The 26596-nt window shown below is 43.4% G+C and overlaps 2 protein-coding genes across 4 annotated transcripts in view; one reads left to right on the forward strand and one right to left on the reverse strand.

Moving 5' to 3' along the window:
- The window catches only part of SAFB2 (scaffold attachment factor B2), a 33440-nt gene extending 26563 nt beyond the window's left edge, over positions 1-6877 (reverse strand). Inside the window, exons 1-4 of the mRNA XM_029216272.1 lie at positions 6597-6877; positions 5360-5447; positions 1097-1161; positions 808-1011 (exon numbers count right to left, since the gene is read on the reverse strand). Coding sequence (XP_029072105.1) covers positions 808-1011; positions 1097-1161; positions 5360-5447; positions 6597-6782 — 543 coding nt within the window. The 5' untranslated portion in view covers positions 6783-6877. The remainder of the gene's footprint in view (positions 1-807; positions 1012-1096; positions 1162-5359; positions 5448-6596) is intronic.
- Positions 6878-7173: 296 nt separating this feature from the next.
- The window catches only part of SAFB (scaffold attachment factor B), a 34365-nt gene continuing 14942 nt past the window's right edge, over positions 7174-26596 (forward strand). For 2 of the 3 annotated variants that reach the window (XM_029216300.1, XM_029216299.1), the window contains exons 1-6: positions 7174-7481; positions 10577-10661; positions 20381-20445; positions 20527-20733; positions 23688-23750; positions 26304-26331. In XM_029216300.1, coding sequence (XP_029072133.1) covers positions 7293-7481; positions 10577-10661; positions 20381-20445; positions 20527-20733; positions 23688-23750; positions 26304-26331 — 637 coding nt within the window. In that variant the 5' untranslated portion in view covers positions 7174-7292. Of the gene's footprint in view, positions 7482-10576; positions 10662-20380; positions 20446-20526; positions 20734-23687; positions 23751-26303; positions 26332-26596 lie in introns of those variants that run through there. The other variant, XM_029216301.1, reaches the window with a different exon arrangement.

Here is a 26596-nt window from a genome sequence, read left to right on the forward strand (position 1 = left end):
GAGAGGACAAATCAAAGCTCACTGCCTAGCCTAGGCTGAGCTGTGGTGATAACGTGAAATTTGTGACTTTTGCCCTTTAAGGTTTAAAGTTCAGTCCTACAAGGGTACTTTTCCTTCCAATTTAAAGCTAGAATGCCTTAAATAAAACCAAACTAAGATGGCTGGGCACACCAAGGTGGTGAGATTAAGCTGGCAATAAGTTCTAGGAAGGCTACGAGAGAGCTCTATGGCAACAGATGACAAGTGAGAAGCTGGGAAAGCGACACCGGCAACAGAATTAAAGGCCTCCCTTATACACAAGAAGTTAATAGTGGATTCCTTTAATTGGAGGGGTTCTTCTGGGGGGACAAATACTTTTCTTCACTGTATTTCACATCTTTTAATATAACTGTCTAAATTTATACATGGAATACATCTTTAAAATATCAACAGGATTATCTGGATGGGGAGATTATGAAGTGTTTTTTTCTTACCTTTCTATAGTTTTTTTTAAACCTTTTTTCTTTTTAAGGAAAATACTTTTTATCAACAGTGTCAACCTTTCATTCTATAACTTATGCTAAGATAAGTGTCTCCTACCCAATTATAAAAATATCCTCCAACAATACAGAAAAGTTATTCGTTAATTAACATCTGACCTATGTGGAGTTTAAATGGATATAATTTACCTCAAGGTTTAGACACCGAATTAAGTGTTTGTTTATGGTGACTGGTGATTTAGCTGCGTACTCTGGCTCTGACAAAGAGCACATAAGCAGCGAGGAGCCCCAGGGCTGCAGCGCGCTGTACTGCATCTGCGTTACCTACAGAGTGTCCTGTGAACTGAGCTGGGAGCTCCCTCAGCTGCACAGCCACGTAGTCTTTGCTCTCGCATAGGGACTCGAGAATGCTGTCAGCGCCATCCTCCCCGAAGTCTGGAGCACCGCTATTCTCGACTTCGGTTTCTTCTAACACGTTAACGTCCATCATGTCAATATTCTGCAAACTCTCCAAACTTGCTTCCATGTCCTCCTGTAATGAGGAACGAAAGGTGTCAGCGACCAGGTGGACCAGAATGCGGAGCTCCTGCCGCCATCTCCGCTGTGATGCCACATACCTGCCCGTCTCTGGAATCTTCTTCCAGGCCATTGTCTTCTGTGCCTTCCTCCTCCGTCTTTTGTCCTAGTTACAGAATAATTTTTCAATCAGATAACATTCAGGTTCTGGCCTCATAATTAGTTTATGCAGGATGACACAGCTCAATCTTGGTGAGAACATGTTACAGGGAAGCTAAATGTGCCTGTTCTTCTATCATGTATAGTTCTGTCTCAACTGGAGCATAAAAATCTAGGATTTCTGTAACACTATCAAAGTATTTTGACTTTGCACAAAATATCCAAAAGCTTCAAAAGATTTCAAAACCACTCCAAACTAAGACTAACATCCCTGAAGAAAAATGAGCAAAGGATAAACATAGGCATTTCCCAATGAGTAAATTAAAAAATGTAATGTCCATATAGCACCCAAAGAACTGCAACCTAAGAGAGCGAGCCCAACGACGACCTGTTGGTTCCCCTTCACTCCACCCACTGTAAGCAGGCCCCCTGCCTTCCGTCATTCTTCAGCCCAGGAACTTTTTTTTGCTCAAGGCAAAAAGGCAAAGGCTACCATAAAGTCAATTTTCACCCTGAGTTCTGTGAACGCAGAGGGACTATTGAGAGTTATGTTAGGTATTCTTAATGGGGCTGGAAGGGAAGGAGAGTGAAAACTTCTAGACTCAGAAAGGAAGTAAAATCTTTGGGCTCCCTATGTAACAACAGCCTTAAAAATATACATACCTTTATCCTGGAATTCCCCTTAGGATGTGCACTAAAATGTCTGACAAGGAATTCAAAACAAAGGTTACTTATTCTATGGAGTGCATACAGACTAAATATCCCAAAGGGAAGCAAATTATGGCATGTTATGCTCAAATGTGGGATGCCAGTATGGGGAGTCAGGGCGGGCATGGGCTGTGATGCGGCGATGTTTGAAGACATTTCGGTGTTATGACTGGCAGTGCTACTAGCATGTAGTGGACAGTGGCCAGGGATGCTGTGCAGCACACGGTAACACACAGGACAGCACCCTACCACAAAGCACTCAATTCAAATTGCCAACAGTGCCGAGTCTGCAAAACCCTGTGGCATACCACACGCTTTGCAACTTGAAAAAATTATGCCTTTAAAGACTATTTAATGATATGGAAAAATGTCCACAAAGTTACCACATAGATCTACTCATTAAAATGCACGTGGATACTTTATACACACAAGTGTGAAGATGCAGCGGTAGAACATACAAATGGATATGGCTAAGGCAATCCATCAACCATGGTTAAAACACTGAGCAACAAGAGCTACTTTCATTTTCACTTCTATAATTTTTTAAAAAGAGAAAATTAAATGCAAGAAACCTCAATCTTCACTTTATTGAAGTTTAGTTGATTTATTGATTTTGCTGTAACAGCAAAGTGATTCAGTTATACATATACCTTCTTTTTCATATTCTTTTCCATTATAGTTTATCACAGGACATTGCATACAGCTCCCTGGGCTATACGGTAGGACCTGTTTGTTGTTCATCCATCCTGTATATAATACACTGCATCTGTTAACCCCAAACTCCCATTCCATCCCTCCCCTAACCTCCCCCGCCCCCCAACCACAACACTGTTCTCTCTGTGAGTCTGAAGAAACCTCAATCTTTGATTAAAGATGCCAACTGCAATGTCTACACTTAAGTTATCTCGTTTGCCATTATTATCAGTGATTACTCAAAAAATATAGTTTTATTACACATTGGGCACCGTGCTCTTCGCATTATTTAATACTCCCCACAATGCTAGCAGGTTTATTATCTGCATTTGATGCAAGAATTTCGCTCTGCTCCAAAGCTGCGACTCAAAAACTCAGCTGTACCACCTCCCATTATATCTAAACCCTGAATATCCTTTTAAAATACGCTGTTTAAAAATGTTTGATAATTGCACCCAATTTCTAGGCCTCAAACAGTAGCCTGCAGTACCCACAAAGAATGTAAATAGAAGAGAGGCAGCCCAAAAAGCCTCACCAAAAAGCACCCTAAGTGGGAGTGACAATGAGACAAATGCTGGGCAGACAGGCTACACCCAAATCCCAAGGGCCTGCTCTTGGCTGACTAAAAGCTGAAGGGTGGAGGGGAACGGGACAGCAGACAGGCACAGACACCAGAAAATCAAATTTTAACCCCAAACGTAACCTAATTCAAAATTTTAATCTTTCAAAACGCACCCACAGTTTTCAGCAATTTTGCGCATTTAGATGAGCTGGGTAAAGGACCCTTGTTCCTACTTACGATGAAACTTAAAAAGTTCAGCTACTTTTCACTTTTGAAAGGCAGTGGTTACTCATGAATTCCCAGATTTAGTCCAACTTTGTGGCAGACTCTGGAAACCAACTGGTTGATTCCTATTAATCTCAAGGACCTAATTTCAACCAGGCCACCATGAGGACCTAGCACTTCATATAATTAACCATGTACCCACACGCCTCCAAAGGACACACCAACTCTACAATTTGCAGGAGCTATCCTCTGCCCCAGGACCTCACCCACCTGTTTCTTCCTTGAAGGGGAAGGGACCAGTGCCTTTTAAATCTGAAATCCCAGCAACAGCTACCTGTACTGGTACAAACACTCTCTTTACACCAATGGAAGTAACTATTATCGAGGCTTTTCTGACAAAATGCTAACTCCAAGTAGCTTTGATTTGACTTATGCTTTAACCCAGACATTCAGACGTCTATTTGAAGCACTCAGCTCAGGTTTAGTTTTTCTAATGATTCAAAGATCCCCATAGAAGCCAAGAACGTTGATTAGTAGGGCTTGAACCTCACGGTTTTAAATGAGCATCTACACAAAAAAAGTTCTAAACGATTATCAAGTTGTGTCAACTATTCAAAACCAAACTTTCAGATCACTGGTAACTTGATGGCAAAGTACAAAAGGTATTTGTATGTTTCCTGCTACAGACCCATCCCTCACAATCTGTATTTGTTTGGACAGTCAGTGTTTATAGCTGAAATACGGACAGTTTCACAAGCAGTAAACACACACCAATGTTTTACACTTCAATTCCTTATGTAACCTAACTCAAAAATTTAACCTTTCAAAACACGTGCACAAGATTTAAACAGTTAGATGAGTTCTGGAAAAGCTGTTCTGCTAAAACAGCTGTTAAAAACATAAACTGAAGTTGTTGAAAATGCTACAGGTCATTTCGTTTTATTTTCTAAGCAGCTGTCTCCCATTGCCTGAATTGAGCACTTCTTTAGATGAATGGGACACATACAGCTGTGAGAATTTTTGTGCAGCAACCTTCAAGAAAATAAGCCTGTCATATGGGAGTTTCAAATTACACTGTCCTTACCACAATAAAATCTGATAATGAGAGCGACAGCTAATGAGGTTCCGAAGTTTTATGGAAGTAAATCCTCCCCAAAATAAGTGCTATCAGCCATAAAAAATGGAGCACTGATGTATGTTACACCATGGATAAACCTTAAAAACATTATGCTCAGTGAAAGATACCAGACACAAGAAACCACATGTTATATGATTCTATTTATATGAAATGTCCAGAATAGGCAAATCCTTAGAGGAAAAAAACCTCAATTAGATATTGCCAGGGGGGAGCAGGCGGGGGGGGGGGCAGCAGACATGGGAACTGACTGCTAACGGGCATGGGGGATTTCTCTTGGGGTGATGAAAATATTCTAGAATTAGAGAGTGGTGATGGTTGCATAGCCTTATAAATATACTGAAAAGCACAGCATTATACACTTTAAATAATATGAGAATTTTACAGTATGTGAATTATATCTTGATTTTAAAAAAAAATCAGTGTTAAAATGGGCTGGGTGCAAATACTCCAACAATCTATTCTGGACCCCAGAGAAGTTGGGTTCTGTTGGATCTCTGGTTGGTGTCATTTTCCTTGGTTTAAGGCGTAGTTTTTTGAACTAGGAAGGAAGCCAAGCAGGTGCATTTGGTTGCTCAGACCAGTTGGGGCAGCTTCCAGAGAGTGCCTTACTCTAGTTCTTTTTTAATCCCAATGACAAGAACCGTGAGGTTTTCAGTACGTATTTTAATTTTAACTGGCACCTACAAATCTCTTTACTTCTGCCCAGCACCCTGACATCCTTACACGTTAGGTGGTGGAAAAGCAAGCCTAACTGTTAGACGGAGAACAATAAGGGCCGCTCTCCCAACCTGGAGGGCAGGAAGAATGCTAAACCACCAATCCTCTACAGAAGTCCTCTCAAGGCAGAGGCCTCAAGCAGCAACAAGTTCAAGCGGATACCTTTAACGCATTTCTTTGTCGTCCTCTTGCTTGTGGCTTCCAACGCGACGCCAATTTCATCAGGATCTTGACCTTCTTCCTTAACCGCCTATTGGGAAGAGACAAATTTTACAACGTGGCTAAGAGCTGCAGGACAGACACTGTTCTTCCTAGGTAACAACTTCCCAGCGAACAAGCGCAAACCTTTTCTTGCAAAGAGCAACTCTGATTTTGGTTATCTGGGCTGCCAGCCCCAAAGCCACAGGAAGAACCCAGCGTCACTCGGTTCTCTCCGCAGAGGCCCCCCCACCCAAAAGACAAAGAGATGTGTGAGATGGGGCTCCACAGAGTCTGGGACGAGTCCCGAAATGGTCCCTCACCTCCAAACTACCTCCACTTTAAGTCAACGATGTAACACACAAGAGAGGCTGCACTTGGTCTGGCATGGGCAGAGAGGGCTGCGTGCTGTTCGACAGGCCACCTTTGACCTCGGCGGAGGAAGAACACTGAACGAACTGGTTACAGGGCAGATGGTGGTTCCAGGCGACAGTGCCTTTCGCGTGCTTGGGGACTCGGCGCTCAACTCACAAGGGCCCTACCCTCAAGAGCCTGTTCCCATCGAGGAGATGACACCTCCCCCCAACTCCCGGTACCCAACTCTGTGTTAAGTGCTACGAGGCGAGACAAGAAACAGAGAATGGTGCGACACAGGGAGTCACGGAGGTGGAACAACACTTAGGAAGGGTGGGCAGGGTGGCGACATCTCAGACAGACCCAAAATGACAACAAAGCCCCAGCCAGATGGAGACCTGGGAGACGAGCAGCCAGGTGGAAGGCACGCTAAGAGCAAAGGTCCTGAGGCAAGAACAAGCACAGCCCCCCCCCCCTTCCTGGGAAACATCAAAGGCTCTTCAATCATCCGCTCCTCAGGGGACAAAACTGAGGCGCGGGGAGGGGACGGCACTTGTCCAAGGTCACACAGCCCCGGAAAGAGTCCAGGGGCCACCCTGCGGCTAAAATGGGCTTTCAGCGCACTGGAGGCGACCGACGGGAGGGAAAGGGGGAGGCAAAGCACAGCGAGGGGCGGTGACGGGCCAAGGTCACACAGCCGGAGCCCCAGGGGCCTGACAGCTCGGGCCGGGATCGGCCACGAGAGAAGCGGACCGGGGGCGCCCCGCCCGGGGGAGTCACGGTGACAGGCCCGCGCGGAGGCGTGCCTCGGCCTCAGGCGCCACCCCGGGGCCCCGGGCCGCCTCACCTTCTTGAGCCGCTCCATCAGGACGCTCTTGTTGCCGCCCGTGTCCAGGTTCCGCTTCTTCAGCTCCGCCCGCAAATCGATCACCCGCAAGTCACTGAGCCGCCGCGTCCCGACCTCTGAGGCGCCCGAGACGACAGCGGCTGTGCCAGAACCCGAGTCGCCGGACCCTGCCAGAGTCTCCGCCATCCCGGGTTTCCCGTCTCTGCCACCTATTCCACACACCGCCGGCGGCTGTAGCTTCTCTGAGCACAAAATGGCGCCGCCTGAGAGGAAAACGCACTCCCTTCCTCCCGCCCCGTTTTCCGGCCGCGCATGCGCGCCGCACGGATCACAGCTCTTAGCAGCAAGCGCGCTCGCGCGCCAACCAACCGCACGTGTCCAGCCACAACGCGCAGGCGCCGTAACCGCAGTACGCATGTGTCCAGGCAGTTCGCGGCGGGAGGCCGGCGAGACGACACGCGCCTGCGCATATCCCCCCTCACCACACACACCGCTCCCTCCCGCCCAAGGCTCTCACCACGCATGGGCAGACGCGACCGGGAGCGTCGAACCCACGCCGGGTACGCCTGCGCAGAAGCGAGGCGCGCCGGGGCGGCTGGAGCGGTTCCTTCGCAAGCGGCGCCATTTTGTGCTGGGAGCCGAGATAAATCCGGCCCGGTTTTCTGTGAAGTGGGCGGCGGAGCCAGGGTCCCTGGAATGGCGGAGACTCTGTCAGGCCTAGGCGATTCGGGTGCGGCGGGCGCAGCGGCTCTGAGCTCCGCCTCGTCGGAGACCGGGACGCGGCGCCTCAGCGACTTGAGGGTGATCGATCTGCGGGCGGAGCTGAGGAAACGGAACCTGGACTCGAGCGGCAACAAGAGCGTTTTGATGGAGCGGCTTAAAAAGGTAGAGCCGGGGCTCTGGGGGTGGGCAGGAGGTGGGTCGGGGGACCCTTGCGGCCGCGACGGGGGCCTTCTGGCGTCGGGGTCCGACCCCGGCCTCGTTTGCGGCCTGCGCCGGGCCTGGCGCCCCGGGCTTCTCCCGGCTCCTCCCAGGCCCCGGCGGGAGCTTCAAGCCCCGCCGGGCCCAGGTTCAAAGCCCAGCGCCGCATCGGGGCGAGAACAAGAAAAAGAAAATCTCGACGCGAACGGGGGAGGTTGGGGGTGACGGGTACATCGGCCGAGTGCTTGTGTTATCCGCATCAGCTCCTGCTTTTCAAGGGCTTTCTTCGGCTGGTTGCATTCCGGCCTCTGAAAGTGGACGCGGAACCCTGAAATCCTCGCTTCCTCCGCCGCGTTAGGGGACTCGGCCAAGGTCACTCGGCCGGGGTGAGGAGGTCAGGATTTGAACCGAGGCCGGCCGATTTTCTGAGCCCGTGTCGGCCGCGGGGGCGTCCTCTGGGAAGAGAGATGCTGCTTGATCCGTTAGGGCCCAGAAGCCTTGAATAGGGGATTAATTTTTAAAGTAACCATATCGAGGGAATACTCAAAGGGCGGGGGGGAATGGGGAAACGGCTTAGGGATTTGCCAGTACGGGCTTGGGGATTTAGCCTGGAGGGAAAAGTGCTATTTGTAATAACCACCAGAAATGAAACAGACTTGGGGAGGTTCTAAAGGCTCCGTCAGATCTGCATGATCTTGAGCGTGGAAGACATTTAATCCCTTCTGGGCCTATTTCTCCTTGTGTCCAGTAGAAGAAAATAATAGTGTTTTCGCGTTAGGATTAAGTAAAATGGCATGAAACGGGCTTGGTGTGTTGCCCAGCGCATGTAAACACTCGAGGTGCGATCGCTGTCACGTTTCACTTTTTTCTCTGTGCCACCGCTTGGTATTTGCAAACGGGGTTTTAACCCCCTACCTCGAGGGTTCTGCGAAAAGCAGGGAGTTAAGTAAGTGTTTGTGCTCTTCTGCTTCCCCTGTGCTTGCCTTGTTCTGGTGGCTTCTTTCTTTTTGCCGCCTAGCGACTCTTGTATGGGGACTTCTCCTGTGTACTCGCTAAGCCTTGTTACCTATCCCCCACCCCCACCCCACCCCCGAGACAGTGCGGTTTGTCACTCATTCTACCCTCCGGCCTCCCTAACAACAGAGGATCAGAGTTTTACTTATTAATTGCTGTTTAGAGGAAGTAAGGATTATTTCCTATTATCTGGATGAGGAAACTCAGGCTTGAGAGTAGTGAGTTATTTGCTCCCAGTCAGTTGGGCCTTTCTAACTTGAGTCTGTTTTCTTTCACTATGGTTACTAACTTCCTTGACCCAGACGGGGCAGGCGGTTCATCCACTGAGATGTTTACCTGGAGAAGATGCAAGGAGGGTGAGGGTTGGCACCCGGGGACATGTGATCCATGTTGTTAGTAGCCACAAGGCCTCCTATCAACAAAGTCAAATTGGGGGGCTTTCGCCTATTTTCCCCCAGATAGTCCACAAGCCTGCAATGCTGATAGGATGGTATTGAACCTTCCCGTCAGGCGGGGGTTGAGACTGGTGTGAACTTCCATCACTAACGTCTCTGAGGGGACAAACCCATCCCTTCTTCCTTCTTTTCAGTTTCTTAGCGATGTGCTCAAAATACATAAATACCATTAGCATATATACCCATCTGCTACCCTGCCCAAGCAAGTCTGGAAGTACTGATGTTCTTCTCTTGTACTTCCGTTATCTAGTTTTTTTGTTTTTTGTTTTTAGGAAGGGCAAAGGAGGGAAAGGAGGCAAAACACAAAGTGTAATTTGGCAAGGCCTGTAGGGATGACTCGTAGCCTACAGTCCCCCCTAGGGATGACCCTGTGAACACTACACCTAGAGGAGACACACTGAGGGGCAAACTGGTACACCTTCTGTCTGGGGTAGTTTTTGTATTCTCCTGGTGATGTTCCAGAATCTTCTGTCTCCAGGAAGAGAGTGAAAGACTTTATGTTTGTGCTTTCCTTGATGCCAGGGCATAACTCCAATTCTTCCTTCTGGTTCTGGCTTCAGAGAGAAGAGAGAGATTTCTTTGTTCCTGGTATAGGTTAGGTGTGGAGCCTCCACGCTGCATTCTGAATTTAGACTTTTCCAAGCTAGGAGACTCCTCATAATCTTTGAGACTTCTGAAACTGTTTACAAATAAAACAACATTTGAAATGGGTTTAAACAGAGTTTGAGAGTCCAGTAAAAACAGGATTTTCAGTAAAACCTAAACGTGAAGCCCCGTGTCTATGGATATCAGCATTGACACGCTCAGTCCTGTTTGTTTTGTTGTTTTTTTTTTCTTCTGAGTGCCTCCTTGGTGCCTGGCACAGTGCAGAGCATAAGTGGGGGCTGCTCAAGTGAAGGACAGGCTCTTGGGACGGGGAGGCGGGACTTGCCAAGAGATCCTTATAATTCTGTATCCGATGAAGCAGGCCCCCTAGTGGTTGACGGCAAGGCCTCTGGAGTCAGTCAGAGATGATTGTGAAGGGATGAGGTAGTACGTGTCACATCCCATACCGTGCCACACACAGCAGGAACTCAGGCAGTGAGTGTTAGTATTCTGTACAGACGGTGCCTAGTACAGGTGTGGCGTGGAGAGGGGATCAGGGAGGGTCGAACAGCCCATTGCTGAGTGAAGTCATAGGTAACTAGAGAGTGTGCCTTTCCCTTTTTTGAGTTCTTTTGGGCCCAGGAATAGGATCAATCAGATTTTGGTGATAATGTTAAAAATAACCCTAATGTTTGGTGAGTGCTTGCTTTACATGGATAATACGAATTCTCATGACAGCTTTCCAGGGTAAGAACATTTATTAGCCCCTTGTTCCAGAGTAAAAAATAAACTCACAGGGATTAAATAAGCCTGCCTGAGACCACACAGCTAAGATCTGGTAGAATCCGTCTAAATCCGGAGCCCTTGCTTGCTCCAACGTAGAAAAAGAAAGAACGAATGAACAGGTGGGGAGAGGCCCTTTCCAGATCAGCACCCTGAAGCTTCTGTGAAAGTCAAATCTGTGTGCTGCCTTTTTGGGTGAACTTTTTTTTACCTTCTTTCTAGGCAATTGAAGATGAGGGGGGTAATCCTGATGAAATTGAAATTACCTCTGAAGGAAATAAGAAGACATCAAAGAGATCCAGCAAAGGTATGGAGGATTTTATAAGCATTGCTAATGTTAGGAACGTTTTTCAGAACTGACTTCTTTTGCTAATGTGCTTGTGGACTGCCCTGTGATTCAGAAGGACCTTGAATGAAGGTTTGCATTTTCTTTCAAGATCCCTCCACTGTATTTTTGTTTCCATGGTTCTTGGGAATTCAGAGGATGGAAGAGGTACTTACACCTCTACTTATTTTCCTCTGTAGGTTTCTCAGCAGCCGTTGCTTATCCAGACTCTTAACCTTCTTTAAGTAGAGAGTGTTTAGAATTACTTGAGTCTCCTATTGACCTGACTTGTGCAAAATAACTTCCCTTTTAAATACTGCCTGGCCAAAACAGAGTTGTCACTTTTACAGACATTGCTTTCGAAAACTGCATACCGCATAAAAGCCAGATTCCACGTGGCATTAATGACCTTCTGCCCCAAATCTTCCCTTCCCCGCTTCCTCCCACACCACCTTCCTCTGTTACATATACCTTTAATCAGGTCCCAAACATGTGGTTTACTCTCTTGGCTCTCTGGGCCTTAGCTTATATGTTCTACCCACTCCTCTTCCCCATTTGTCTGCATTCAAGTCCTAGTTCGTCAAGAGACAGCTTCTGATCCCACAAACAGCAGGTCTTCTCTCCTTAGGTCCTCCGTGCTGCCATGGCCTGAGTTTTAATGCTTACGTCTCATTCTGCCTTGTGTCACAATCAGGTTGTTGAGGAGAGGGGCTGCGTCTTCCTTGTCTTTCTTCCTGCTTAGTATTTATTCATTGAGTTACTAATGGAATTCAGTGACATTCAACTACTGTTTTAAGAAAGAATTAGCTAAAACTGGGCATTTGGGCTGTCCTGAAAGTTCTCTTGGTAATTGGAGGTTTTATTGCTCAGGCCCCAAAACAAAACAAAATATTTTTACCTGGTCAGTGGTGAAGAATTGGGTGTGAAATGTCTGGCACCAATATCAACCATGCTCTGGGGTATATAAGCTCTGGGAGAACAGCAGTCAGTGACCTCACTTTGGAATGAAGTCACCTCTGTGGTCCACAGTTCATCGAGCATTTTTGGTTTTGCCCAAGTCAGTGTTTTTGCCAAGGCAAAGAGTGCTGAAAAATCAACAGAGAAAGACAATTATAGATTGGGAAGAAGTAGAGCCTGTGGATATCCTTTTTGCTTTCTTTTTGTTTTTAACAGAAGAAGAAATGCTTTTGTTAAGGTCTTTGGGAATACAAATGTGCATTAAGTAAAGTGTTGAAATTCCTTTCCATTCAGGAGGCAACCCGTTATTAAAAGTGTGGGCATATTTTCCCAGACTTATTTATGTGTCTGCAGTCATCTAAAAATGCAGAAAGATGTGCACACACCTGTGTGCCTTTGTCTTTCCTTTAAAAAAATTGGTTCTACTACACACCATATTCTCTAATTTGTTTTTTTTCATTTAGCACGTTGAGGACATTTTTCGATAGTGCTGAAAATAAAAAAAACTCATTCTTTTAACAGCCGAGTAGTCCTTCATATGATTGTACCACAGTTGAGCTCGTCAGTCTTATTACTAGACGGTTGGGGTTTGTTCCAGTTTTCAGCACAGCCGTGAACCAGAGCTATCTGTGCTGAAGGAATATGTTTTTGTTAACTTATTGGAAGTAGAATTCCGGGGTCAAAAGATATGTGCATTTTATTTTAAAAATAGCTACTAACAAATAGCTCTCCAACAGGCTGTACTGGTTAATATCTGGCAACATAGGGGGTGGGAAAGGGTGCCAATTTCTTTAAATTCTCAATGCTGAATATTATCTTTTTTTTAATGTTGTCTTATATATAGAAGAAAAGTATTTCATTGTATTTATTTGAATTTCTCCACAGGTAAAGTTTCCATTTACATTTCTTCACAGATTAGACAGTTTCTGATGATTGGCCATCTGTATTTTCTGAATTGCCTTTTCATGCCCTTGCCCGTTTTTCTGCTGGGTTGTTGGTCTTATTGACTCTTGAGGGCTCTCTCTCTATAAAATGTCACAGTTGCTTTTTCCCTGTCTCTCATTTGACTTAACTAGTTTGTGGTGTTTTGGTCTTTAAAGTTTCAATCTTTAACACAGGCAACGCAGTCAACTTATTTTATACGGGTTCTAGATTTTATGTTGTATTTTAAAAGGCTGTCCTTTGCTTTAAAATTATTATTTTTTAAATCATTCCGCATTTTGGAGTGGTATTTATGGTTTTATTTTGAGTTCATTTGGAGTTTATTTTTGCATATGATGTGAGATAATGAGGGATCAAAATATGGAACATTCCTATCAGACTCCTCGTGCCCTTGCCCAGTCATAGTCCCTGCCTGTCTCTCGAAGGGGGGGAAAATATGTGATTACTTTAACCATAGATTAGTTTTGCCTGTTCTAGAGCTTCAAGTGAAATAGACCCATTTAATACAAATTTTTTTATTTTGTTGGCAGCACTGCACGGCTTGTGGGGTCTTAGTTCCCTGACCAGGGATTGAACCCAGGCCCTCAGCAGTGAGACCATGGAGTCATAACCACTGGACTGCCAGGGAATTCCCAGTACAAACTCTTTTGTGTCTGGTTTCTTATGCTTGGTGTGATTCTATTCTGGAGCTTTACAGTACATATTGATATTTAATAGGGCAAGTCTATAAGTTCTGAATTATTTACAACTATCTTATTAGATTTTATCATGATTTTAATTGAAAATAGTTTTTTTATCTGCCCTATTTGAACAAACTCAAAATGGTTTGAAATCTGATTATTTTAATCAGAATCCTAGAAAGCATACCTCAAGTAATCTCAGCATCCCTCCAAAGTAGTTTCACACCAATACTTTGTTTAGCAGAATCTTTTAAAATAATTATCAGCAAAATAATTTAACTAGAAAAGCAAAGTCAGCATGTTTGCTTTTTAAGCTGTTGCCTGATTCTGTGTTGCTGGGTTGTCTTTGTTTCTTTTGATATAATTTCTTTCCTTTTTTTAGAATAACCATCAAATGCATTTTAATAATTGGCAAAATTTTGAACAGATACTTCACAAGAGAATATAAATAAATGGCCAGTGACCACATCAAAAAATACTTGTCATTAGCTATCAAAGAAAATAAAATTAAAATGACTAGAAATGCTAGAAAACAACTATTAAAATAGCAAAGATATAGAAAAACAAACTCCCATACACTGCTGTAGAGTATGTAAAATGATGCTATTTGGGGAAAAAAATTGGCACATACTTACAAAATTGAAACTTAAACTAAAATACAACCCAATTATTCCACTCCTGCTTCTTTAGCCAAAATAAATGAAAGCATAGATCTACACAAAAATTTGAAAATGAATGTACAACTTATCTTTTTTTTAGGAGACATAATTTCATACTTAGAAAAGATGCAAGAATAATACAAGGAATTCTCATATATCCTCATCCAGATTCCCCAAATGTTAGCATTTTATTACATTTGTTTTATCCTTTTCTTTCTCAGGACAGGTAAGGAGCGGGGAGAGAGAGAGAAAGAAAGAAAGAGGGGGGTGGAGAGGGAGAGAGAGAGAGAAAGAAAGAGAGAGAGAAAGAAAGAGAGAGAGAAAGAAAGAGATAAAATAAATGTAATATGTATATATTTTTTTTCCCCCTGAACTGTTTGAGAATAAGTTGCATGTATGTGCCCCTTTGCCCCTAGAGACCGCAGTATTTTCTAAAAGCAGGGACATTACATAATCATACGTAATTACCAAAATCAAGAAATTAATGTTAATATAATACTGTAATCTAAGCTTAGACCTTATTTAGATTTAGCCATTTGTTCCAATAATGTTCTTCATAACTCAAAAGAAGAAAAAATCTAGGGTCTTTTCATAGCCTTCAGTTGTCACGTCTTTTCAGTTTCCTTTAATCTGCAACAGTTCCTAAGACTTTCTTTGTATTTGTGACATTACCATTTTTTGAAGAGCACAGACCACTTATTTTGAAGCCTGTTTTTCAGTTTAGGTTTTTTTGGTTTGGTTTGTTTTTTTCCCCCTCGTGATTAGGTTCAAATTATACACTTTTGTCAGAAATACCACCGGAAGTGTTATTTTTCTCAGTTAACCTCCCTAGAGGCGCATCCTGACCATTCGTGTAAGTGACTTGAGGTGGTATTGGTTGGGTTTCTCCACGGGAAAGTTAACTGTTTTACTCTTTGTAATTGTATCTATGGGGAACATACTTTGTGACTTATAAATATCCGTTTCACCCTCCACTAGTGTCAGCATTCACTGAGCCTCGTCCAGTGGTGATTTTCTAAATTTATCATTCCATCTCTGGTAGTTGGTTTTCTGCCATAAGAGGTAGCTTGCCCTTCTCCCCCACTTATCAGTGTGAACTTAGAGATTCCTATTTTATTCAGTAGGTGATAAGTAAGCCTTTATGATTATTATTTATTTTGATGTTCAGATTGTCCCAATGAGAGTCCTTCAGGCTGGCTCCTGTGTCTTTTTGACATGATCACTTCATTATTTGAACACTTACTTTCTGGCACAAGACAGTGTTCCAGTGTCTGTTGCTTTCCCTGCCCCACACTGGGAATCAGGCATTTCTTCCAGGTGCCCTCCTTCCTTTTTGTGGAGCGTGCTGTTTTACTCTTTGCTACTGGGATGTCAACTCCTTGGCCAGTGCTGGGTCTGTAAGGTCTTTTGGTCTCAGTGTGCCTCATGAAATTAAATAATGGTAAAGCAATCTGAAATAAGCCAATGACAGCTTAAGAAATGAGAAAAAAATATGGGAATTCCCTGGCGGTCCAGTGGTTAGGACTCTGCGCTCTCACTGCCAAGGGCTGGGGTTCGATCCCTGGTCGGGGGACTAAGATCCCGCAAGCTGAACAACGTGGCCACAAAAAAATAAAGCTCTGGCTAATATGAACAGTGCATGTGAAAAACTCACTAGCTAGTTATAATTGTTCATCACTTGATTCTCTTGCGTTTTTGAGGTGGCAATTGATAGATCATCAACAAGTCAAAACTTAAGCAAGTTATTGCCAGAAGCCATTAAAAATAGATATACTGTTCTTAAATAGTAACTAAAGCTGAAAGGAAATATTCTAGTAGCGTGACATGACTAATTTTGAGAAGGTTTTCCTAGATGTGATGACTTGATATCATAAAGTTCTCAATTCCCCCCAGAGTAACCTAAAAGAAACTTTGAGATTTGTCTGTTCTAAAATTAATCAAAAAGAAAATACACAAGAATAGCTAAAATTGAAAAACAGTGTTGCATACTTGCTCTCATTTTAACGGTAAGACATTGAAACAGAGTGGGGAGTTTAAGGATTTGTTCATTATAAAGGAAGCACTAAGGATTTTTCAGTAAACAATGTTGGAACAGTCGGCTATCTGGTGGTAGGGAAAATCTCTATTAACCTTCTTCTATGCAAAATAGAAATTCCAACTAGAATAGTATTTTTGTAATATAGTGGTAACGAAGGCCTGAAATGAGACTTAAAAAACAGAAACTATAAAGAAAAATAAATTTGGCTACTTGAAAATTTTAAGTCTCTCTTAATAAAAGATACCATAAGTAAGATACAACAACTGGGAGAAAATATTACAGCATGTAAGCATCCAGAAAGCATTAAATATTCCTACAAATTAATAAAATAGACAATCCAGTTGACAAAGAACAACAGAGATTATGAATAGGCAGTTCACAGATGAAAGAAAAAACAAACAAGGCCTATATACAAGGGAAAAAAATTCCCTTGCTGGTAACTGAAGGAAAGCAAATAAAAATAATGAGATATCATTTTTGCCTGTTACACTGGTAAAAATTTACACAATTCTCAATATCCCACATTGGCAAGGGTGTGAGGAAATGGGTAGTTATTGGAGATGGTAAATTAATAAAGCTGCTTTGGGAGGTTAACTAAACCAAGGAACTCCATAATATGGAATAAAAGATGGAAGTGAGTCAATATATAGCACAAGAAACTATTCCAAGGCCTTTATTGAGTAACAAAAGCAAGTTACAGAATGTATATACGATATGATTCCATTACATAACAAGTTTATTTCCATTTGAATGATATATGTGTGTAAATCCCCAAGAAAATGTTTTGAAGGACCACCAAGCTGGTAACAATGGTTACCTCTTAGAAGTGCAATGGGGAGAAGGGAGACTAGCTTTTTTCATGTATTTATGAGGGTGGATCTTTTATTAATAAATGGTGTGAATTTATTTATTTTTGGCTGCGTTGGGTCTTCGTTGCTGCGCACGGGCTTTCTCTAGTTGCGTCGAGCAGGGGTTACTCTTCGTTGTGGTGCACAGCCTTCACATTGCAGTGGCTTCTCTTGTTTCAGAGCGCAGGCTCTGGGCACACAGGCTTCAGTAGTTGTAGCACGCAGGCTAAGTAGTTGTGGCGCACGGGCTTGGCTGCTCCGTGGCATGTGGGATCTTCCCGGACCAGGGCTCGAACCCATGTCCCCTGCATTGGCAGGCGGGTTCTTAACCACTGTGCCACCAAGGACATCCCAATGGTGTGAATCTTTTAATGAGTGTATTTGTGTAATTGTGTGGATGTATTTATGTAGTCAAGCAAATTTTTAAAAATATTGACCTTTCCACATGCAGCAGGCCACACGGGATACTGGGGGGATATCCCAGCAGAAGTCCAGGGAGGTGGTCTAACAGGTGAGTTGGACGTAATTGCCAAAGCAGAAGCTTAACAGGGAGAAGAAACCGGAATCCCAGGCGAGGGGGCTGGGAGCAGGTTATGGAGACAAGCACTGAGCGAGGCCTGTAGTTTGGAGACTGCGAACATTGGAGGCGTTTTACTCTGCAGAAGAAGGCTTTGAGGGGTACCTTTTCCCTTAGTACCAAAAACAGTCGCTTTAGTTTTTGCCAGAGTAATATTTTTCATTCACATTAATTTTGGATTCGTTTAGACACGCTGTTTTTCATCTTTGGAAAGTAGGGTATCTTTCCCCAAACCTACTTCCCCCCAAAGTAGGCGATTGTTGATAAGCATCCCAGTAGAGGTGTGCTTTCTATATTGAAGACTAAACGTTCTTAGAACTGCATATTCTCTTGACATTTCTGGTCAGGTCATTTAGCTGGGAGAGTTCTCCCGTGGAAGGGATTTGAGCTGCAGTGTAACTGTGCTTATTGCTCAGGAGAACAGTAGGTTGTGAGATCTGAGTCTGCCAGTTGAAAACCTGCTGCCTTTCTTGTGAAGGGGAGAAAGACAGTATAAAGGGTGGCAAGTTTGTGGTAGTCTACTTAGATTTTTTCCTAGTAGTAATTCAGTGGAATTGGACAAAAACCAATGTGCATGTTCTAGAATGGTAACCAGCTTTATCAAATACAGTAAGTCTGTGGAAATGTTGCTGGTGTATCTTCCTGGCATATTTACAAAGACCACTGGGTTGAGTTCCAGACATTTTTGAAGCTCAAGGCATGTTTTGCCATAGGAATATTATAAAATGGTATTGGGGTTCCCAGTCAGCCACCAAGGCTACTTGCACGTAATGTATTGCATTCTAGTATTAGGGTCACAATTCCCTGTGTTCCTAAATAAGATATTCCTGAGAACATGAGTGAAATTAGAATGTGGAAGAATTAAGTAACACATGTTATAAGAAAATTCTCACCCTTGAAAGAGGTTTTTTTAACGTCTGAATGATGGTATAAATGATTAGGGTTGAGCTCCCCGCACACACAGATTCTATATATACTTAACGAGATTAATCATTAAATATAGGCAAATTAATGTCTAGTTCTTTTATATTACTTGAAAAATACTTAGTAGTCTTAAGAAATTGATCTTTGCTTTGGGGAAATAGTCGTCGCAGGAAGTGAGTCCTCCTGAGGTTGTGCAGCTAAGGACAGGTGGCTGATTAGCACCTCTTTCCATAGACCAACATTTCAGATCAGTGGGGGGGAAAGATTAGTAAATGGTGTTGGGAAATCAGTTTCCAGATGGAAGAGGCATTTGTAAAATAGTCTTACTCAGCAGGAAACTGAAAGAATCAAATGTTAAAATGAAATCGGAAAAGAACTAAATATAGGTGAATATTTGTGTGGTCTTGGTGTGGAGATGGGCTTCTAAACATGAAGGTAAAAACCATTTACACATAAAAACCAATTAATAGCTTTGGCTGCATGAAAGTAAAATTTACCCAGAACCCAAAAACAAAACTAAAAGATTGGTGAAGAGCTGGGAGAAAATGTGTTGTGTTTATTACATGCAAATTAAAAATGAGGAGAAATGGAACAGAGGTTTTTTAATTGGGGAAAGGGTATAAATGAGAAATTTTTACAAATGTGCGAATGATTGACCAAAAAATGCAACCTAAGCAGTGATCAGATAAATTCAGGTTAAAACAAGTATTCCTTTTTTGCCTAGCACATTGGCGTGGGTAAAGAAATAGCTGATTTTAATAAAGATTCAGAAAAATTGGTACTTTGATTCACTGTTGATGGAACTATGGATTGTAATACTCTTTCTCTGGGGTATCACGATAATATGTGGGGTGTTTCTTTTTAATAAAAGACTTTAAAATGTACATACTCTTTGTCTCAACTATGCCATTTATAGAAATATGTCCTAATACGACAATTGCCTGGATGCAAAAAAAGAATTACCAGAATGTTCATTTTATAAGCATTTTCTTAAATCTCCATCCGTAGGTATTACTTACTTCAATGACGGTGTCTCCATATAATGCTACGAAAGTATAGAAAGATGTTCACAATACATTAAGTGAAAAGATTATAAAATGACAGTACAGTGCCATTTTTAAAAGCGAAGTACACGTATATACATAGCACAGTATGGGAGGATATCTTATCAATATATGCCACTGTATGATAGCTCGAGGGCTAACTCTAGATGGTAAAATTGTGAAAGGCTTTTACTTTCTGTTTGCTTTTTTATGTTTTCCTTTTATGTCATTGTCTCTGTGGGAAAACATGTTCCACGTTCCTTAACTAAAAAGCAGCACAGGGACTTCCCTGGTGGTGCAGTGGCTAAAACTCCGTGCTCCCAATGCAGGCGGCCCGGGTTCGATCCCTGTTCAGGAAACTAGATCCCACATGCTGCCACTAAGAGTTCTCCTGCCGCAGCTAAAGATCCCGCATGCCGCAACAAAGGTCCTACACGCGGCAACGAAGGTCCTGCGTGCTGCAACTGAGACCCAACACAGCCATGTAAATAGATAGATAGATTTTTTTTTTTTTAAGCAGCACTTTTTCTCTCCCCGCCCCTTTTTTTTTCTTTTTCTTTTGTTTTTTCTTTTTGCCACAACACACAGCTTGCGGGGTCTTAGTTCCCCAACCAGGGATTGAACCCAGGCCGTGGCAGTGAAAGTGCGGAATCCTAACCACTGGACTGCTAGGGAAGTCCCCAAAGCAGCACATTTGTATAAGATACTCTTCTCCCCATAACCAAAGCCACTTAACAAGAAGGGCAGGCCTGGAAAAGGTCTAGTCTATCTCCACCTTATTAATCCATTTCAGGCTCCTCATACTTCCACAGCCAGTTGATAAGAACAGAACCACTTCTACTTGGGGGTAGTAGAGGGGCTGCCTTTTGCAGAATGGCCTTACCATTCCTGGATTATGGTGTTCCTAAATGGAGAAGTGCCACGGGTGTTTTAGGTTGTCTTATTTCTGTAGTGCTTAGGGCCTATAAAAGTGCAAGTTGTCACGTCTGGAAAGTGCATATCGATGATCTCATGCTGTAAATTATTCCTCCAGGGCGCAAACCAGAAGAAGAGGGTGTGGAAGATAACGGGCTAGAGGAAAATTCTGGGGATGGACAGGTATGTGCAGCCTTGTCAGTGAATCAGCTCTGTGCGTGGACCCATGACAGTCATCTGATGGTGGTATTTTGTTTGTCACAGGAGGATGTTGAGACCACTTTGGAGAACTTGCAGGACATCGACATGATGGATATCAGTGTGTTGGATGAAGCAGAAATCGATAATGGAAGTGTTGCAGATTGTGTGGACGACGACGATGCTGATAATCTCCCGGAGTCCCTGTCTGATAGTAGAGAGCTAGTCGAGGGAGAAATGAAGGAGCTTCCTGAGCCGCTTCAAGAACATGCTGTAGGTAACTCGGCAGTGTCTCTACAGTGTACCCTAAACGTAACAATTCCTCAAATAGCTTAATAGATGATAAGTTTTATATTTGGACTTAAGTTCTTTTAATGCCAGTTGAGTAGAATGGTGGCTAATCCATTCACATGTAAAAATCAGATGAGTCTGAAAAACACACTTTGCTTCATTGAAAAATGGTGTCTTGTGAGGAACGTGAGTATATGCTCTCCATTTGTATCATGCGGTGTTAAGCCTTTTGAGGATACTATTGTAGATCTTCCTGTTTATTATAGGAGATTGGTCTGTGGTGTAACACCTGGGATGCCTTGAAAATACCAAAACAGAGGTTCAAAGTTGGTCTTTTGCTGTCAACCAATTGGTACTCACCTAGTCAATCATTTTTTTTTTTTTTTTTTGCGGTACATGGGCCTCTCACTGTTGTGGCCTCTCCCGTTGCAGAGCACAGGCTTCGGACGCGCAGGCGCAGGCGCAGCAGCCATGGCTCACAGGCCCAGCCGCTCCGCGGCATGTGGGATCTTCCCGGACCGGGCCACGAACCCGTGTCCCCTGCATTGGCAGGCGAACTCTCAACCTCTGCGCCACCAGGGAAGCCCTCGCCTAGTCAATCTTTAACACTAACTTTGATGTTGTTTTTAAAGCCTTAGGGTTTTTTTCTTGTTAGATGCAGTTATGGTGGGCATTATTTATTGAACTTTGTCTGCCAGACATTAGGCATTATTTCATTTAATCCTTTGAACAACAGTGTGATATATAGATGCTGTTATGCCCATTTTCCAATTGGGGAAATTGGGGGGTAAAAAGGTAAAGAAATATCTCCAGACAATATATAGGTCATATGAGAATAAGAATTAAGACCAGTCTAATTCCAGAGTCCATGTACTTAACTCATACACCACATTATCTCAGTGCTGTTAAATTTACTGGATTGTGTCATTTCCGTGAGGATGAACGTTTCTCGGGTAGCCAGAAGAGGCAATGAAAAATAGAAGCCATGAGGCATCTTTGTAGGAAATCCTAGGGCTTGGTCCTAGGAGGCACCTTGTTTTCGTAGTCCTCCTCAGATCTTTTGTGGAGTGTCTCCCAAGTACTCCAGTACTCCCGGGGGAAGGAAGCCCTGTTCTCTGCTGGTCACCCATGCCATTCCTTGGAATGTGTTTGCGTTTTCTTTTGGAACTGATCCTCAATACCCTTAGAGGTAGCAGATTGTCATCTTTGAAAGGGGTGGGGGGTGGTTTTGAGAAACGATTGGGTCATTTTGACACAGATAGGGTATGCAATTGTTTCATCTTTTGATGAGTCTCATTCACTGGCTTCCTAAAAAGGAGTACCAGAAACACGAGAGCAGTGAAACCCTTCCTTATTGGCTGCTTTTCCTTAAGGCTGTTTTATTCCCTGTGATTAGAAAATAATATATTCAGTAACAAAAGCTTGGAAACGCCTAAATGTCTATCAGTAATTGTTAAATAACCATGGTTTAGTGGAAGCAGTTGTTTAAGAGTTAACAGCATTGACTAGAGGTCTGCCACTTAACTTGCTGTGTGACCTTGGCTAATTTACTTAATCTTTCTGGGCCTCATTTGCAAAAATAGTAGGTTTGAGGAGGACTAAATAGATGAATGCTTATTGCTAATTTAGAGCAAAAGTCATCAAGCTGGCCAAAGATTTATTAGAACACAGCCACACCTATTTGTGACAATTGTCTGTGGCTGATTTCTGGATACAACAGCAGAGTAGAATAGTCATGACAGAGACAGTCTGGCCTACAAAGCCTAAAATATTCACTATCTGGCCCTTGACCCCAGCTTAGAGCAGCACCCATTGTATAGCAAGCGGCAGTAAGGTTATTGCTACTGTTACTATAACATTTATTACTCCTTCTGGTGATACAGTTACTACTTTTATATACAATCTCAATGAACTAAACTTATTTATATGAACTAGAAAAATCTCCAAGATGGCAGCAAAAGTAAGGCAGGGAACAGAATAATGTGCTACTAATCATGGAGACAGAGAAAGGAGAGACGGTCTTTCACGTGCGTGTGTGCCCATGCTCTTGTGAGCATGTGTAGAATGTCTTGAGATGGCTGTGTCAGGGGAAGGAAGGAGTGGTGCAAGGTAGTTTCCTAGTCAAGTAAAGGTAACAATACGTGCTAATTATCAAATATTTTGAAACTATCTCCCCCCCCCCAAAAAATAAACCAACATTCAGGGCTTTATAACAAACAATCTAAATTATGTTAGGTCACACAACAATGATTTTATGAACCCCCTTTCTATATTTGGGGAATCCCTTGCCTTATGGACAGAGCCCACCTCATAGAGTAGAAGCTCAACATACCAGTTACTCTTGCCCTGCAGGTGGGGCAATGTTGGGTCACCTGGGCTTTGCCAGTCCTATGCTCCTGTCCCCACACTCAGTTTGGAAGTTGATGATGCTGAGTGGCAGGGTTCCCGGAGAAGCCCTTCCCATGTGGGCAGTAGCCTCCCTAGCAGCAGCAGTCCCAGTGGCAGTAGCATCCAGGCTCGGGAAGCTGTGGTGGCCATGGAAATCCAAGAACCCACTCTGCAGCATGATTCTAGATGGTGTTCCTGGAAGAACAGCCCCAAACTTGGTGGTCCAGTCTACCAGGAGAGCCCATGTACTGCCCAGTTGTGCTTTTTTTTTGCTTAACTTAGACTTCGTTTTTCTTTGTTTGGCTTGCATCTTGAAACCCAAACTGATACCATTTTAGTGGGTCTCCTAGTCTGTCTGCAGGTATATGTTTATGTACATTTCTTTTATTTGAGGTGGAATCACAGTATAATGCTTTTTTGATTCCTGCAGTATGTTTAGAATTTCATCTTAAGTGACTTTTCATGGCTGTAGCTTTTCACTGTACGGATGTACCATTATGTTACCTTATTATCGATGTAATAAATTTTATTCTCCATTTATTTTACAGGTAGAGGACAAAGAAACTATAAACAATTTAGATACTTCATCATCTGACTTCACTATATTACAGGTAAATTGTTGTCTCAGTAATTTTAGAATCAAACATTAGACCACAGTCTCTGGGAACCACTTCCAATATTGTATGGCAGTCCCAACTAAAAGTCATTGCAAAGTTTATTTCCTTTGTTGGCTTCTGTAGAGGGGGTTTTGCTTTCCACTTTCCCCTAATATGACATGCCTATTGAAAAGGGCTCATCGTCTTGGCTTCCCTTCCAAGCACTGTGGCGTCCCTGCAGCAGAGAGGAGGGTGTGTTTGCAGGGTTCTTGTTAATTTGATTGGTGGGAGAAGGGCAGCCTGTCGGGTCTGTTCTGGATGACATCCTCTGCAGAAAGACTATTAGATGAGACATGAGACAGCAAGGGGGACACTCCCTCCTCAGGAGAGACGAACGGGGCACGGATGAGGATGCAAGGGGGTGACCAGAGCGCTGACCTCACAGCTGGGAAGAAAGATGGATTCTCAGGGGTTCTGGTTCTGCCTTTGGGAAGTTTTTCTCAGAAAGTACACAGATTTCTTTTGATAACTACATCATCTTGGCTGTTTGACGACCATCTGTGTAGAAGTTAAATCTTACATGAGAACAAATGAGATGTGGCCTGACTTTCAGGTATGGTTTGCATAAATGTGGATCTTGAGTTTCCTTTTTCTTTTTCTGCCAGCCTGTAGATGTAAACTGTTGGAATAAAGCTGGGTAGCTAATTTTCAGTAGAAAGTTTTGTGAGGAAATGAAAATACTTAGGCCAGTCGTAAGTAAGCTGACTGCCAGTCAGCTTATGCCAGTCCTTGTTTTTTGTTTGTTTTGATAATGTCACCTATGCTGCTTAATTGGAAATCACCTTTCAGACAAGATCTTCACTTGCTTCTGCCAGGCAGGGGCAAGGTTTGTTATTAGCGAGCCAGAACCCCGGCCTTGAGGGTGCAAATCTCAAGGAAACTTGGTGAAACCCCATTCACCTTTAGGGCTGATGTCTCTCTCCAGCTGCAAAGTGACACAACCTGTTCCTGACTCAGAAGGGAAAGGAGGAGCGAGTCTTGTCATTTTCTTGAGTGTCTCTGTAGGTCAAAGACTCCTGTATGTATTATCCTAACCAGACGCTTATATATAGCCCCTCTCAGAGACAAATAGAAACATATGCGTTTTTCTCTAGGGAAAGTCAGGAGAGAATTGTTCTGCCTAAAATGATTGTTTCCTTCAGTGTAGAATCTTTAATTCCCAGCATGAAATGAAAAAGAATTGATTACAAATAAATGAAACTATTACGAAAGTGAACAGTTTCCTAGGGCTCCCCAGAATGGCAGGTCAGTGCCCAGTGGAAGTTGCAAACCATTCACGTCCATGTAACTTATATGCTAAGCACCTGTGCTGTGTCAATGCATGAGAAGAAAGGTTGGTCTCCATCCTTCCTGTGTAAACAGAGCGATGAGTTGAGGCCTGGACTGATAAACAGACTCTCAGCCACATAGCCTTTGCTTAAATCTTGTCTTTGCTGTGTGTCCTTGAGGAAGTTTGTCAGCCACTCTGTGCCTGTCTCCTAATCTGTGAAAAGAAGGATGATACTAATAGTACCAACCTGCTAGGGCTGTGTGATGATTGGTTAATATATATATAGTAAGGTGCTTGAATTTGTGCCTGGAACCTAGACAGTGCTTATCAGCGTTGGCTGGAATTCCAGAATATTGTAGTTTGTGCAGAGGGAACGTAGGGGTCAGGGGCCACATATTGAGAAAAGGCCCTTCCTTTAGTTGGGCAGCCTCTCTATGACAAGGTGGCCCCTAAGCTAAATGCCGAGGGATGTGTAGGACTTGGTCAGGGGTGGGGTGAGGTGCAGATGGCCCTGCTGGAGAGGGAGGTGGGAATGGGGGTGGTAAAACCAACGCTACTCTCGGCAAGGAATAACAATGGTGTGACTTGACAGGGCTTCCTGGGAAGGGTTGGAGGGATATTTAGGAATTAGGGCTGCCTGGTGGGTTGTTGTTTAGAAGAGATAAAGAAGCAGGTATCTGTAACACTGGAGAGGGCTCAGTTGACCAGGTGGGCAGGGGTGGTATGACCGTTCAAAGAGCAGAGGTCAAGCCACCTGTGCCTTCTTTCCCCCGATCTTTTCCATTTTTGGAAACTAATGCTATATTAAGTGAAAATTGATTATCTGATATGTGTCAGGCATTCTACTAGGCACTAAAGATAGAAAAAATGAAAACACTGCCCTCCAGGGCAGTGTTTAAGACAATTTAGAGGGACAGACAAGCATGTGATGGGTTCATCACCATTAAAAGTGATAAAATGTTGCCAGGCGCTGGGAAGTGCAGCAAAGCAAACAACACAGTAATAAACCAGGCCCTTTGAGAGGGTCCTGGGCTGTGGGGCTTGGGGCCAAGGTGAATGAGGTGGGATGCCAGCTGTGTGGGCTCTTGCCCAGAACGAGCAGGTTCTCCACCTGTTGTATTTGTGAGGTCCCTTGTCTGTGTTTTTAAAATTCCCTTCTTAGTTGTTACAGTTTTTGGTGCAAATAAATTCTAGGTTTCATCCATCTGGCACAATCTTATTTATATTTTTTGTTGCAGGAAATTGAAGAGCCATCCTTGGAGCCAGGTACTGTTAAATGAAAAACTTAGCAGCGGGGTTTGGAATCATTCTAGTTTTCCACCTTCTCTAATTTGAATTCTTTAATTTTAAAAAGTTACCTTACTGTAGTATACATTGTTCTAAAGGTTTACGATCCAGAACATACCAGGATCATAGAGATTGGAAACCCAGCCATATCACCAGATCTGTGAAAGTGGCTAACTTCTCATTTTGCAAAATGTATTGGTGAGATGAAACTGTCTCATGCCTTTTTAAATGTACACGGCACTTA

The sequence above is a fragment of the Monodon monoceros genome, unplaced genomic scaffold (genome assembly GCF_005190385.1).
Source record: "Monodon monoceros isolate NGI ecotype Baffin Bay Population unplaced genomic scaffold, NGI_Narwhal_1 Super_Scaffold_12, whole genome shotgun sequence".
NCBI lineage: Eukaryota > Metazoa > Chordata > Mammalia > Artiodactyla > Monodontidae > Monodon > Monodon monoceros.